This window comes from Triturus cristatus, chromosome 2_1 (genome assembly GCF_964204655.1).
Source record: "Triturus cristatus chromosome 2_1, aTriCri1.1, whole genome shotgun sequence".
NCBI classification, from domain to species: Eukaryota; Metazoa; Chordata; class Amphibia; order Caudata; family Salamandridae; genus Triturus; species Triturus cristatus.
In genome coordinates this window covers 87,364,171-87,379,650 of record NC_140581.1, presented here as the reverse complement: position 1 = coordinate 87,379,650, position 15,480 = coordinate 87,364,171, and the positions used below count along the sequence as shown (strand labels likewise).

Sequence of the window (15,480 nt, the reverse complement as noted above, 5' to 3'; positions counted from 1 at the left end):
CATCCATCCTTTTTGCCAAAAGTTGTCACTTCTTTTCACATCGGGCAAACCATCACTTTGCCCACCTTTTTTCTGCATCCTTCTAGAGAGGAAGAGAGGCTCCACTGTCTGGACCCAAAACGTGCGCTCTCGTTTTACTTGAACTTCACACAACAGTTCTGGGTGGATGATCAGCTCTTTGTTGGCTACATCGGCGCAAAGAAAGGTCGGGCTGTACACAAGCGGACTATCTCCAGTGGGTCGTCTTGTGTATTAAAGCCTGTTATTCTCTGGCTAAGAAGGAGCCTCCGGTGGGGCTGCGCGCCCATTCCACCAGGGCGACGGCAGCCACTACAGCATTGGGACGTGGTGTCCACCTGCAAGACATCTGTCAGACAGCTACGTGGGCCTCGCAGCACACTTTTACTAAGCACTATTGCCTGGACAGCCAATTCCGGAGAGACGACTTCTTTGGCCGTTCTGTTCTCCGGTACTTCCTGGTGTGATCTTGGTTTGCAGACCCACCACCGAGGTTGGTATTGCCGGGGTATCTGTTCTAAGGTAAGAAATCTTTCAGATGAACAAGTTACTTACCTTCGGTAACAATATATCTGTAAGAAACATTAGTAGTGATAGATTCCTTACCGTCCCACCCATCCTCCCCGTTCTGCGGTTTCAGGGCCCTAGTTTCAATGCACCAGTGGTCAGTGTCTTGCATGTCTTTGCGTTCCTGATGCGGAAAGTCATGTACAGAATTGACCTCCGCGCGTGAGGGTGGCGTCTAAGTAGCTGCCGCGACGTCATCCCGGCGACCACGACGCCAACGATGGACGCGGAGCCGCACAACGCCACCTTCCGATGTGCAGGAGTACTGCTACAGAAACTTTTTCAGATCCAGTCTGACGCCTGGGGTAATTCTAAGGTAAGGAATCTATCAATACTAATGTTTCTTACAGATATATCATTACCGAAGGTAAGTAACTTGTTCATTAGTCCCACAGGACTTTCTAGTCTAATCCATGTTGCAGCCCCAGCTCTGGGAAGGTATTGCTTGGGTATCTATTTTAAGGGAAGGAATCTGCGGCTAGAACTCTTTATCAGATGAACAAGTTACTTAACTTTGGTAACGCCTTATCTGGTAGAGACTCTAACTAGCCACATATTGCTTACCGACTTTCCTGCTCTGCAAACTGATTTCATAGCGTCAACCATCTTATGGCTTTAGCAGTACACACCAGCGTGTTTGCATTCTTCATGGCTCCTCACTTTGGTGTGGAAAGTCGTGAAAAGAAACTGACATCATCTTGCTGGGGTGGCACCTATATAGGCACCGTTCATGTCACTGCCGACGCAGAGCCAAACAACTCTTCCTAATGGCACACATGGGGTACGGCTCGAACATTTCCGGATACAATCTAACGTCTTATGAATATTCTATGGTAAGGAATCTGCACCTAGATAGTCTCTACCAGATAAGGCGTTTCTAGTGGTAAGTAACTTGTTCTGTTTGCCTAGCGCCATATGAGAAGTAATGTGCATAGTGATTTCTTGTGAGATCGCTGGCAGCACCTTCTTTGGCGTTTGAGAGCTGTGTGCACTGCATGAGCCTTTTCCAGGGATGAGGGGGAGGTCCAGGCTCCTGACCCGGCTGTTCCTTAGTGAGGGACAGCCCCAGACTGGAAGAGCGCGGGCATTTACTAGCATTGAGAGGCTTCTCTTAATCTGTGCCTTCTGATCTTTTCTGCACTCCAGGCTCTGGTGTTGATGACCCAGTGGGAGAAGTGTCCATCCAGATTGACCTCTTCACACACCCAGGAACGGGCGAGCACAAAGTCACTGTGAAAGGTAAGATCACCGCTTCCTGTGAGCACTGGTACTGACGAGGGTGGTTTGGTCATGGGTAGGAAGATGCCCAAAGCATTGTTGCTTGATGCTGCGTGAGACTGCTCAAGGCTGGTATCCTACCTGGCATGCAGACGAGATTACATTGAAAATAAGAGAGAGAACTTAAAAGAGGAGCCGGTCTCATGGTGTCCGCACGTGCGAGCATAGACCTCGCCCCACTATTACAGGGGTGACTCCTTGGAGCTGAACATCCAGTGAAGACACGTCTGCCACTTAAGAGAGACTGGGGCAAAGGGAACCTAGCCTTAACCCAGAAAGCAGACTGGTGAAAAAGTAGGACAACCCTGCCTGCAAATCATGTGAAGGTGTTGCGAATGCTCCTAGGTGTGGCCAAGAACACTGAAGATACTCGAGGGTGGGAACGGAGCTAGACGCGCGGTTGAGGAAATACTGCCAGGGAATGCAACCAGAACAGGCTGCAGAAAAGTAACTAAATATGCAACTTGCAAAACAGGCTCCAGTTTCTTGGACGCTTGGTGAATGATGATTGTACTGCAAAAATGCACCTTGTATTGGAGGGGCTGAAGGATGACATAAGGAAACAATGTGTGGAACAGCAGCCTACAGCATCCCACTGAGAAGCTCGTCAAGTGATCGAGGATGTGGCTTGATGGCTAGAGCTGCTGAATTAGGAACTGGGGAACCAGGTTCAAGTCTCGGCCTTGACTCACCATACTGTGATTCTTGGAAAATCACCTCTATCCCTGCGCGTGCCTAAAGAAAGCGATGAATCGGACCTTGTGTAAGACATAGTGTTCGTGTAAAGTGCTCCAGTACCATTGACTCAAGCGCGCGCTGTGTAAAACTGCAAAAAGAAAGAACATGAACTTTCTGCAGCATAGCCCAAGTTTACGTCATCGTGCAGCTGGTTTGCCAGTACATGGATACGAATAACATAAGCAGACAACTTCTGGAAATAAGCCTAAAGACGGCCGTCAAACTCGGACAGCGGGTGTCAGCAGTTAATGCCACTTGGGATGATCCTAAACAGTTTACTTTTACCCAACCTCTGGTGGAGACCCGCTCAAGAAAGTTGGAGGAAGTGCACCCGAGGTCCCATTCTAGAGAGATGAAGGCCCTTCTGAACCTAGATTAGCTGGAGCGCTGTAAGAGTCCGACCTCCAAGAGACCGCTCAGCTTGCATCAGTCTTGTAGGTCTTTGGTAGACACCCGAGAGAGAGTCGGAGGGAGACCAAGGCCCTTCTCAACCTAGATTAGCTGGAGCGCTGTAAGAGTCTAACCTCCAAGAGAGACCTCACAACTTGCATCAGTCTTGTAGGTCTTTGGTAGACACTCTCGAGAGAGTCAGAGGGACACCAAGGCCCTTCTCAACCTAGATTAGCTGGAGCGCTGTAAGAGTCTGACCTCCAAGAGACCGCTCGCAGCTGGTGTCAGTCTTGTAGGTCTTTGGTAGACAACCTCGAGAGAGTCAGTGGGAGAACAAGGCCCTTCTTGACCTAAATTAGCTGGAGCGCTGTAAGAGTCTGACCTCCAAGAGACCGCTCGCAGCTGGCATCAGTCTTGTAGGTCTTTGGTAGACACCCTCGAGAGAGTCAGAGGGAGACCAAGGCCCTTCTCAACCTAGATTAGCTGGAGCGCTGTTAGAGTCTGACCTCCAAGAGAGAGCTCACAGCTTGCATCAGTCTTGTAGGTCTTTGGTAGACACCCTCGAGAGAGTCAGAGGGAGACCGAGGCCCTTCTCAACCTAGATTAGCTGGAGCGCTGTAAGAGTCTGACCTCCAAGAGAAAGCTCACAGCTTGCATCAGTCTTGTAGGTCTTTGGTAGACACCCTCGAGAGAGTCGGAGGGAGACCAAGGCCCTTCTCAACCTAGATTAGCTGGAGCGCTGTAAGAGTCTGACCTCCAAGAGACCGCTCGCAGCTGGTGTCAGTCTTGTAGGTCTTTGGTAGACACCCTCGAGAGAGTCAGTGGGAGAACAAGGCCCTTCTCAACCTAGATTAGCTGGAGCGCTGTAAGAGTCTGACCTCCAAGAGACCGCTCGCAACTGGCATGAGTCTTGTAGGTCTTTGGTAGACACCCTCGAGAGAGTCAGAGGGAGACCAAGGCCCTTCTCAATCTAGATTAGCTGGAGCTCTGTAAGAGTTTGACCTCCAAGAGAGAGCTCACAGCTTGCATCAGTCTTGTAGGTCTTTGGTAGACACCCTCGAGAGAGTCCGAGGTAGAGCAATGCCTTTCTCAACCTAGATTAGCTGGAGCGCTGTAAGAGTCTGACCTCCAAGAGACCGCTCGCAGCTGGCATCAGTCTTGTAGGTCTTTGGTAGACACCCTCGAGAGAGTCAGAGGGAGAAGGCGGCCCTTCTCAACCTAGATTAGCTGGAGCGCTGTAAGAGTCTGACCTCCAAGAGACCGCTCGCAGCTGGCATCAGTCTTGTAGGTCTTTGGTAGACACCCTCGAGAGAGAGTCAGAGGGAGAAGAAGGCCCTTCTCAACCTAGATTAGCTGGAGCGCTGTAAGAGTCTGACCTCCGCGGGGGAGGAGCCTAGCCTGCAGCCGAGATGGCCGCCTAGCTCTTCGGCTCCGCCGACCCTTTCGCCCTTCGTCGCTATCCTGGCAAGAATCCTGCGCCTCCGAGCCCCGCGCTTACCTGCGCCACGTTCCTGACCACGATACTTTGATTACGGTCGAAATCGGAGCTGCCCCGGCGGAGTTGGGCCCCGGTTTCCATTCCGGCCTTCCAAGCGGTCGCAGCCGGGCCATTGTTTAGTGGGGACGGCCGGCGGCGACAACGATAGCTGCGGCCGCTGTGGAGAGGGAGGAGCCGGTGCACCGGACCTGGAGCGCGGCGCTGGGATTCTCACAGCTGCCTTTTCCATGCTCGGCTGCCCAGCGCGCCCCGCTCGCAACATTGTATCCAGCTCCCGTATACTGTATCCCGGCCCAGCTGGGAGAGGGCCGGGATCGCTTCTTTGTTGCAGCCTACAGCAGCGGACGCCATCTTCCGCATCGGAAGCCCTGGTCTCGCCGGTGGGTTTCCCTGCACCACAGATTCCCCTGTCCTTGAAGCCTTTCCACGACCGGCTGCCTCCACGTTTCCTGCACCACCGGGGCCCCGCAGAGAGCTTATCACCTTCCAGATACCGATGGCTGGTGAAGGGGGCTTGCTTCCCGGGGCGTTCGATGGTTGCTTGCCTAAGATGGCGGACGCAACAGCACCCTCCATCCTTGATCCACCGCTGGGGCTTCGCGACATCCTTGCAGCACTGGAGGACCTGTGGTTGGCCTTCCGCGACTCTGCCACTGGTTTGGAGGACCGGTTTGATCGGACTTTTTCAGCTGGCCATGATGATTCTCCAGTGCGGCATGTTAAGCCACATCTTCAGTCGACTGTCGGTGGATCACCCGAGTTGAGGTATGTGGCAGTGACGGGGGGACGTGTCCCAGTGCCCGCTGCGGTACTCCTCGGCTCTGCCCTGGAGGAGTCTGACAATCCTGCTCCTTTGGTATGGCCGGAGCTTGTGCCTCAGCCGCCGTTTTGCCCATCTCCTTTGTCCTTTGGTGCCACGTTTCTGAGCGTCCTCCTGGACTTGCTTCCTGTACATCGGCCGGCCGCTACTCTGGGATTTATGCATCGTCCTGCTCCCTGTTGTACTAGCCACCGCATAGCAGTGGCGCATTCTGTGGTCCTTTACTATCGAGCTTCGCTCCAGTTTGACTTGTCTCTTACCCCTCGATTGCTGCAACGGACTCCATGGTGGCCCATCCCGTCCAGGTTGGCTGTACTGCAATTGGATTCTGTTGGACTGCAGATTCGAAGGGGCCAAGGCTGAGGAAGGGGGTTTTTCTTGTTGCACATTGATACGTATATGGCTGGGACTGGGATTTGTGACTGTTGGAGGTACATGTAGCAGGGTGTTAGGTCGGGGCCTGGGGTTGGGTGACCGCGGGTAACGATTTTGCTTGTATTGAATAGATCCTTGGCCCTCCTCCGATCAACCGTGACATTCTTTTTCTTTTTCTTCTCTTTCTCTTCTCCTACATTTCGGGTACTCTTTTGGGGCGACAGACACACTGCTAGGGGGGGTAGGCCGTAGCCTCTGCATGCGTGTAGGGTGGGGGGTATATTTCCCTGTTGTTTTTTTTTTTTTTTTTTCTATGGGCCTCCTTTTTCTTTCTTTCTTTTCTCTCTTTCTCTTCTCCCTTTCTACTCTTTACCTTTCTCGTTTGCTCTTTCCTTTCTTATTTCTTGGGTCGAGGGGAGGATTGGGAACTTGTGGGTAGTGCTTGGGGATCGTCATGTGATATGCTTCTTTTCTATCCTGATTTCATTGAGTGCGATTGATTACCTTACGGATAATGCTTGCTGACTCTTCTGATGATCGTTGCCCACTATAGTCCTAACTGCATTGCTCTGATTCGGATCCTTCCAGACCTGTTGCTATGGACTTATTTCAAAACTTTATAAAACTTAAACCTCATCATCCTGGCGCTCGGCGGCACAATTGTGTATAACGTAATCTGGTCTATTCGTGCTTGTGCTGATATGCTGCTGAATCGTATAATTGCTTGCTGATGTGCCCCTTTTTGTCGAGGCCGGCCAGAGGGTTGTAGGCCCGTATTTGTCTGCACATACTGTTAAATAAAGGTTTTCCAAAAAAAAAAAAAAAAAAAAAGAGTCTGACCTCCAAGAGACCGCTCGCAGCTGGCATCAGTCTTGTAGGTCTTTGGTAGACACCCTCGAGAGAGTCAGAGGGAGAAGAAGGCCCTTCTCAACCTAGATTAGCTGGAGCGCTGTAAGAGTCTGACCTCCAAGAGACCGCTCGCAGCTGGCATTAGTCTTGTAGGTCTTTGGAAGACACCCTCGCGAGAGTCAGAGGGAGAAGAAGGCCCTTCCCAACCTAGATTAGCTGGAGCGCTGTAAGAGTTCAACTCCAAGAGAGAGTTGACAGCTTGCATGACTTCCGCCCCCTCTCTCCTACAGATCACCACTCGAGAGGAAGCCTTTGCACTCCAAGTGTCACTGCATGCAGTCCTTCAGGTGAGGGTGAGTCTAGGGTCCACATATACCCTCCACGGGTGAATCCAGCAGGCCGTGGCTGCAGCAGCGAGCACCAGCGTGCTGCAGTATAATGAGCATGCAATATAGCATCTGAAGCTCACGGCAGATATTGTGCTTTTTGTTTTCATTGTGATTTTAGCTTCTATGTATGATCATTTTTGTGACATTGTTCTTATTAAATGTTTATCTTTCTTAAAATGTGGTTTAGTTCTTTTAATTTCTGTATTAAGTGCCTTGGTTGTGTTTTGCCAGTACTTAAACCCAGCTTGTGGGCGAATGGGAACTTGAAAATAGTGAAAATATGAGCCTGAAGGCGAGTGATAGTGCTGGCATCAGCATCAGCCGGTGCCAGGCGCCACACTTGGTTTTGTGCTGCCTTGACGTGAAGCAGGCAGACTGGCAAGGGAGGAAGGAGGCAGCAGCTCCGACTACAGTGCCCTAGCAGGGCCCCACTAAAGTTATCACTTTTAATATGTGCATCTTCGTCGCTGCTCACTAGGAGCAGATAAAAAGTAGCGGATCGAGGGTTTTCCTACAGGATACAGTTGTCCTGAGCACATGTGCCCACATACATAAACCCTGTTGAAACACAGATATCATAATCATGACATTTCCTGTGTGAAACAGAGCATATAGTAAAATGGAACAAAGCACAGTGTCTTATAACGCAATTAAAACCTGGCAATATATTTGGAACATCATATATTCTATGTTAAAAGCAACACGATTGGCTAAAAATCTTTAAATGCTGAGGTATTTTAGGGAATATGGGGAGGCAAGTTGTAACCACCCTGAAGCACTAAACTTAGAAAGAGGAATGAGATGTGGAACACAAGGTAGGAGGAATTTAATGTAAAGTGAAAGAAAAAAACAGAAGGAAAAGATGAGCTACATATCTAGGGGACAGCTATCACCCTCTATATTAAACAGGTTTCTATATAAAAATCCTTTCATTTCCTAACACAATTTCTAATGAAACAAAAATAATGTCTCCCCAGCCGGTAAGTGATCTGGCACTTTTGTATGGGAGTAGGTGGCATGTTGTAAGTCTTGGAAAGTAGCAACCTGGGTTCTCGACATGGTGTCGACACTTGATCATAACTTCATTGCACAGGAAGATAGGTTCGTTTATCAGCCTGTTAGTCCAGGTTGTAAGTATGTGTAACGTAAACTAATGTATCCAATGGAAACTTCTAGTCGCAGGTTCTTTACCTTAGTATTACTTACCACAGGCGTTAGCCTGGATCCAGACATTTTTGAGCAGTGCGCCTGCATGCCGGTAGATGGCGTCATTTGGCTCTGCATTGAAAGTGACTCCCTCGGTGCCTATAAAATCCCCATAACAGTACACTGACATCAGTTCATTTATTTCCACCCCACTCAGGACAAATCTGGAAGAGATATCCCAGTAACTTTTTGACAGTTTTTTTGATGATCTGTCGATGATTTTTTCGAGAAGCTTTTCTGCTGGTATGCGAGGGATGTCGCCCAAGAAACGAAAAGGTTTTAAACCCTGTGGTGCCTGTCGCAGGCAAATGTTTGTGTCAGACCCACACTTGGTTTGTTTGTGGTGCTTGGAGCAGGACCGCAATTCCAAGGCCTGCGATGATTCCCATGCCATGAGCTGAAAGCTCTGTGGGACATTCCTTGAAGCATCTCCCTGCCCATCATCAGACGACCCTGTTATGCTCTCATTCACAGTACGTGGAAGATCCTGGGACCGTTCACAGAGCTGCTCCCACCGCTCATCTTGCCGATCGAAATCGCCAGGTAACTCCCACAAGCAAGAAGTCGAAGTGTTCTTCAACTTCTCAGCGCAGGTCCAAGTCCTCGATGAGGCACAGGAATGACAGTACAGCTCGATGCCTTGCTCCTCTGTGGAGCCTGGGCCTTGGTCCTCTCTGCACCCCCCCACCTCCCGCCGCCCGCCAGAGCCGGAGTGCCCCCGCTAACCTTGAGTAGTTCTGTGAGGCCGTGCATCTCATATTTGGGTGACCTGGCCTCTCTAGTGCTGCCCCAGTGCCCTGTGGAGGCCCAGACTGTGCTCTCCCGTGCAACTGCCGAGGGGAGAGACACAGCAAAGTTTACCATCCGCTGTGGACTGGACACCGCCGACTCGCTGGGTAGGACAATTTCAATGTCGGTAGCCCTTTGACGCTACGCCTGGCTGACTGGCGTTTCTGGGGATGTCCAGAACACCCTGATGGACATGCCTTTTGATGGCCGGCGCCTGTTCAGTGACAAAGCGGACCGTTCGCTACAGCGCTTTAAGGACTCTCGGACTACAGCCAAGTCCTTTGGCCTCTCCACCACACGTCTGCTTTTCGCCCCTTTCGTGGCTATGGAAGGGGTGCCCCAACACGTTCCTTCCAGGGCCACAGTCCGACACAAGCTGTTCAGCCCCAGCGAGGCTGGGGATGTGGGAACCACCGCCGTGGTCCTGGGGGCCAGTGGGCAGGCCAGTCCACCTCTGCCCCCTCGGCAGCAGCCTCCAAGCTCTCCTAGTCCGACCTTTCAGGCCCATCACACGCTAGTGGGTGGCAGGATTCGCCATCATCTCCCCCACTGGCGTACCATCACGTCGGACAGGTGAGTTTGGCAGATAGTCCAAGGACCCCTTCGAGACTACCTCCCCAGCCATGCCTCCTCAGTACCATTGAATGTCGGGGGATCATCTGGCCCTTCTCCAATAGGAAGTTACGTCTCTCTTGGCCAAGGGAGCCATGGAACAAGTTCCTGCCCCAGAAGTAGGTTGTGGTTGCTATTCCCACTACTTTCTGGTGCCCAAAAAGGACAAAGGCCTGCGTCCTATCTTTACGTCAACCGCTTCCTCCGGAAGGAGAAGTTCAAAATGTTGAGCCTGGCTCAGGTCCTGTCTGCTCTCGACCCTGGAGACTGGATGGTAGCGTTGGACTTGCAGGACGCTTATTTTCACATCCACCTCTTGCCGGCCCACCCGGCGTTACCTGCGGTTCACGGTAGGCCACGAGCATTTTCAGTTTACCGTGCTCCACTTTGGCCTTACCAGCGCCCCTGGGGTGTTCACGACAGTGATGGCGGTGGTCGCAGCTCATCTGCGCAGATAAGGGGTACCAGTCTTCCCCTATTTTGAACACTGGTTGTTGAAGGCGGGCTCGCCCCAGGCAGTCGTCTCCCATCTCCAGACTACGGCCGACCTCGCTGGGGTTCTCCATCAATGTGCCGAAGTCACACCTGTCTCCCATCGGAGCAGTTCTGGACACAACGCAATTTCGGGTCTGTCCTCTCAAACAGCGTGTATGGGATATCCGGGCTATGATTCCGATCTTTCAGCCTCTATCCCAAGTTTCAGGTTGAATGACCCTGAGGCTGCTGGGGCTCGTGGCCTCATGCATCCTGCTGGTGGATCATGCCAGGTGGCATATGCAGGCTCTGCAGTGGGACCTGAAGTTCCAGTGGGCACAGCATCAGGGGAATCTTTCCGATTGCATCCAGATCTTGGCGGGCACTGCTCACCAATTGCAGTGGTGGCTAATGAACCAGGATTGGGTCAACGGCAGATCACTCTCCCGTCCCCAACCAGAGTTCACAGTGGGTACAGTTGCATCACTTCTGGAGTGGGGCGGCCACATGGGAGAGGCGGAGATCAGATGCCTCTGGTCTCCGGCGGAGTCCGGGCTCCACATCAGCCTTCTGGAGCACCGGGTGATTCGTCTTGCACTGAAGGCATTCCTTCCCTCTGTCTGGGGAAGAGTAGTGCAGGTGTTCAAGGAGAACACCACTGCCATGTGGTACAACAAACAGGGCGGGGTGGGGTCGTGGACCCTATGTCAATAGGCTCTCCGCCTTCGGACATGGCTTGAACATCAGGGCATTTCTCTGGTGGTTCAACACCTGGCAGGTTCTCTGAACACCAGGGCAGAGAAACTCAGCCGCAGGTGAATGATGGATCAAGAATATCGTCTTCACTCGGAGGTGGTGCAAGGTCTCTTTCAGCAGTGGGGAGAGCCTTGGTTAGATCTATTCGCCACCGAAGGGAACGCGCAATGTCAGCAGTTCTTCGCGTTGGAATTTCCAAGGCTGCACTCGCTCGGCGACGCTTTTTGTCACAAGTGGAGTTGCGGTATTCTATACGCCTTTCCGCATATACCACTTCTGTCCAGAGTGCTGAAGAAGATCAAACGCGACCGGGCCCAAGTCATCTTTGTGGCTCTGGATTGGGCACGAAGAGTCTGGTATCCCGAGCTCTTACACATGGCCATCGAACCTCCGATCAGACTGCCTCTTTCGGAGGATCTTCTGTCGCAGCAGCTGGGGACGGTTCTCCACCTGAACCTTTCCAGCCTCCACCTCCTTGCATGGAGATTGAGCGGCGACAGTTGACAGCTTTCGACCTTCCTTCCGAAGTCTGTAACGTTATCTTGGCAGCCAGGCTTTCCTCCACTAAAACGGTATACGCCTGTAGACGGAACACAATTGTGGCATGGTGCACAGCAAAGGCTGTGGATCCCCTTTCTGCTCCTCTTTCTGAGGTTCTTTTGTTTCTCCTCTTTAGCCCAGCAGGGCTCTGCTCTGGGCGCCCATAAGGGCTATCTATCAGCTATTTCAGCCTTTCTTCGGCTTCCTGATCAACCTTCTCTTTTCAAGTCCCCTATTGAAATTGATTCCTTAAGGGCATTACTCATCTCTTTCCTGCTATTCCTTTCATAATGCCCCAGTGGGAATTGAATCTGGTTTTAACTTACCTTATGTGTGCTCCCTTTGAGCCGCTACATAATTGTCTTCTAAGACTCTTAACTTTAAAAACTGCTTTTCTTATTGCCATCACCTCTGCTCACAGGGTGAGTGAGCTTCAGGCTCTGTCTTCTAAGCCTCCTTTCCTTGCTGTCCATCCAGACAAGGTTGCCCTTAGAACTCGACTGTCTTTCCTCCCCAAAGTGGTTACCTCTTTCCACATTGGACAGACCATCACTTTACCCACCTTCATCCCGCCCCCGCATCCTTCAAAGGAGGAGGAGAGGCTCCACCGTCTGGATCCAAAACGTGCGCTATCTTTCTATCTGGTTCGCACAAAACAATTCCGGGTGGAAGAACAGCTCTTTGTTGGCTACTTGGGCACCAAGAAAGGTCGGGCCGTGCAAAAACTGACCATCTCTCGGTGGGTCGTTCTTTTCATCAAAGTTTGTTATTCCTTGGCAAAGAAGGAACCTCCGGTAGGACTGCGTGCCCATTCCACCAGTGCGACCGCAGCCACTACTGCTTTGGGACATGGAGTCCCCCTCAGTGACATCTTCCAGGCAGCCACGTGGGCATCCCTGGACAGCCAAGTCCGGAGAGACAGCATCTTTGGTCGTTCAGTTCTCCAGGAGGGAAGAGGTGTTGTGCCACGGCCAGGGCGACAGACGCTGGAATCTGGGGCTCACGGTTCAATCCCCGGCACCGGTGGCAGGTCAGCCCAGCACCATGTGACTCTGGGCAATAGCTTGCTTAATCTTCCCGACGGCCCCCAGTGCCGGGATGCCTTCTGGTAAATGTTTGCGCTTTACAAATACTGGATTTACTTTTTTTTTTTACTTTCTGGTGTGAACTTAGTTCACAGACCCCACCCCGGGGTTGGTATTGCTGGGGTATCTATTCTAAGGTAACAAATCTATAACTAATAGTCTCTTTCAGATGAACAAGTTACTTGCCTTCGGTAACGATACATCTGTAAGAGAACTATATTAGTTATAGATTCCTTACTGGCCCACCCCTCCTCCCCGTTCTGCGAACTCACTCCTAGGGTAAGGGACTCCCTTTCAGGGCCCTAGTTTTGTGCACCAGTGGTCAGTGTCTTGCATGGCTCTGTGCTTCTGGCGTGGAATGTCATGTAAAAACTGACGTCAGCGCGCAAGGGAGGCGTCTAAGTAGATACCGTGACTTCATCCCGGCAATCACGACGCCGACGACAAACGAGGAGACGACCAACGCCATCTACTGACACTCAGGGGTACTGCTACGAGGTTTTTTTTCCGGATTCAGTTTGATGCCTGGGGGTAATTCTAAGGGAAGGAATCTATAACTAATATATGTCTCTTACAGATATATCGTTACTGAATGTAAGTAACTTGTTCTTCACACCTCTTGCACTTTGTCCTTGATCCACAGTGGAAGATCCCAGCTGCCATTCAGCAGGCCTATCTTCAGCTCCTTATCTACTCCCTTGTTTTGATAAGCTCTTCTCCAATCTGACGGGTGAAACTGATTCTCCCTCCTACAATGACTGGAGCTTGGCTGTCTGAGATGGCACTGGGAATGAATACGAGATGCCTTCCTTGCCACCTACAAGTTAAAAGGGGAAGCCCCTTGTACTGACAGCTGTTCCTCTCCACTCCTAGTTGGCTAATCCATGCTATGTTGTCATCAATTAACCAGTTGCTCTTCCTGGACTCAGGCATTGGCGATTGTTTGCTGAGCCAGAGCCGTTAACAATTCCAACCAAGAATGTATATTGTAGCCCTGTGATAAGTGGCAGAACTAGTTTTAAGCCAGTTATGGCTCAGTCAGCCAAAGTGTAAAAGATAAAAACAATACTCTGGATGACCTTACATGAGTTTAATACAAAATAGCCAGTAGGCTAGCAAAATATTGCTTGACCATTGTCATTTCAACACACCAGAGCTTCCATCCTAAACACTTGGCGCATACAATGCTAAAATCATTTCAATTTTTTCTCAATACGAATAAATGAAAGTGAGAGCACGTGATGAAGGTTACAACTAGCTGATGCAAACTAATGAGCAAGTGGCAGGATCTTCTCTCAAGAAAGAATGTGAGAAAATGTAATAACCAAAATGCAGAATATCCAATATTGGGAGCCAGAGAGATGGATTTTCAAAGTTTTAAGTAGGTATAGTGCCAAAAAAGTTTAAAGTCCAATGATAGTCAAGTGTCCTGAAGAGGGTGCCTGGAGGTGCCATATTTATGCAATGGAACGAGCGAGTGTGTGGGAACAAGCCCTGGGCAGGCCGTACCCAGTTTGGGCATTTCAAGGTGGTGAAAGCCTTCGGCCACACTCCGCTTGGGCTCTGAAGGCTAGGGGTGTGTGTGGTGAGTATACTATGGTAATCCTAGTGTGCTTCCACATCTAAAACAACAATCCAGTTGAGGCAGCCACTGTACCCACAATAGACTCAGAGAAGTCTAAAAGAACAAAAGTTGGGTGTTCCGGCTACCAGACAGTACATACACAAAAATTGGTTTGGCATTCTGTTCCCCTTCCTTTCAAATGTTTTATATGTAAAGCCCACAGGAATAAGTATGGTGGTACAAAGCAGGTCTATCAACAACCAGACAGCGGATACACAAGAATTATCTTGGCCTTTCAAGTGCTTCACAAAGTATTATATATAAACCCCCAAATAGCGTTCTATGTAAACCCAGCATACCTGTCAAGCATGATTTGACACTCGAGTAGGATTTGACATTGTAATGTCAAAAATTATGCATACAGCCCCCATCCTGCATATTCTGGGAGGTTCAGAGGAGTAATCTCTGCCCACTCAGGTCAGCCTATTGTTTGAACCTGGAAGGCATTTCACACTTTTACACACCTATTCAAATGCTGATTACTGATGGCCAGAGTTAGAAGAGCACATGCAAATTTATCCTTCAGGAACTTCAAGCAGGGAAAATTTAACTTTCCGAACTTACCTTTCAGAATATGTATTGAAAATCTGACTTTACCCTTGAATTGGATGTTTATTAACAATTATTTTTCTACCTAGTTCCATTCCACAGATGCAGTATTAGGATTTTAATCTGTACTCTGGTTTCCTACCCAGAACACTAGGCCTTCCAGAGTGTAAGATCGCTTTTGGGTGCTAAACACTGTAAAGACATGTTGACATTAAATATCTACATGTCCTACTTTTAAATACCATGCACACCTCCTAGTGGACTATGAGGCCTACCTAGGGGTGACTTAATATTTTTTAAAGGGAGGTTTTCACCTTTCAAAAGGGTTTCTTTTGAGAGTTCGAATAGCAGTTTTTACAGCGCTACAGTCAGGCTACGAAGGCTAGGCCTGAAGCCATGTTTGCACTTCCACTATGGTTGATGGCACAATAGGTGCTGCAGTCCACTAGTTGCATTTAATTTCCGTGCTCTGTGTACGCTTTGTACCATATACTAGGGACTTATAGGAGAGTTAAATATACCAATTAGGAGTATACTAATTCAACCGTGTTTAAAGGTGGAGCACAGGCACTTTACGACTGGTTAGCAGGGTTCTAATACCAGCAAAAATATAGGATCCAGCAAAAGGCGAAAAATATGGGGGACAACACAGAAAAGGTGGATCTCACAAAACACCCTCTTAAGTAAGAAGTTGCAATTTTTCATTAACGTAGATCACGTGGGAGAGCGTTTACTGGCCCCCTTTCTATACCGGGAGGCAAAACCCTTTACAGCAATTCAATTACATACAGTATGATTATTTCAGTTCTAATTTGTTCATTATCAATATCTTTATCATACTCAAATTTAGCATGCGGATAAGCATGGACTGAACCTTTATTAATGCAAGTGTGTTGAACGATGCATGCTATTAGAACATCTAA

At 49.9% G+C, this 15,480-nt stretch overlaps 1 protein-coding gene across 5 annotated transcripts in view; it reads left to right on the top strand.

Annotated features, from left to right (window-relative positions):
* The window catches only part of UNC13B (unc-13 homolog B), a 2,660,654-nt gene that overhangs the window by 2,635,603 nt on the left and 9,571 nt on the right, over nt 1-15,480 (top strand). For all 5 annotated transcript variants that reach the window (XM_085628130.1, XM_085628129.1, XM_085628128.1 and 2 more), the window contains one exon: nt 1,732-1,824. In XM_085628130.1, coding sequence (XP_085484256.1) covers nt 1,732-1,824 — 93 coding nt within the window. The remainder of the gene's footprint in view (nt 1-1,731; nt 1,825-15,480) is intronic.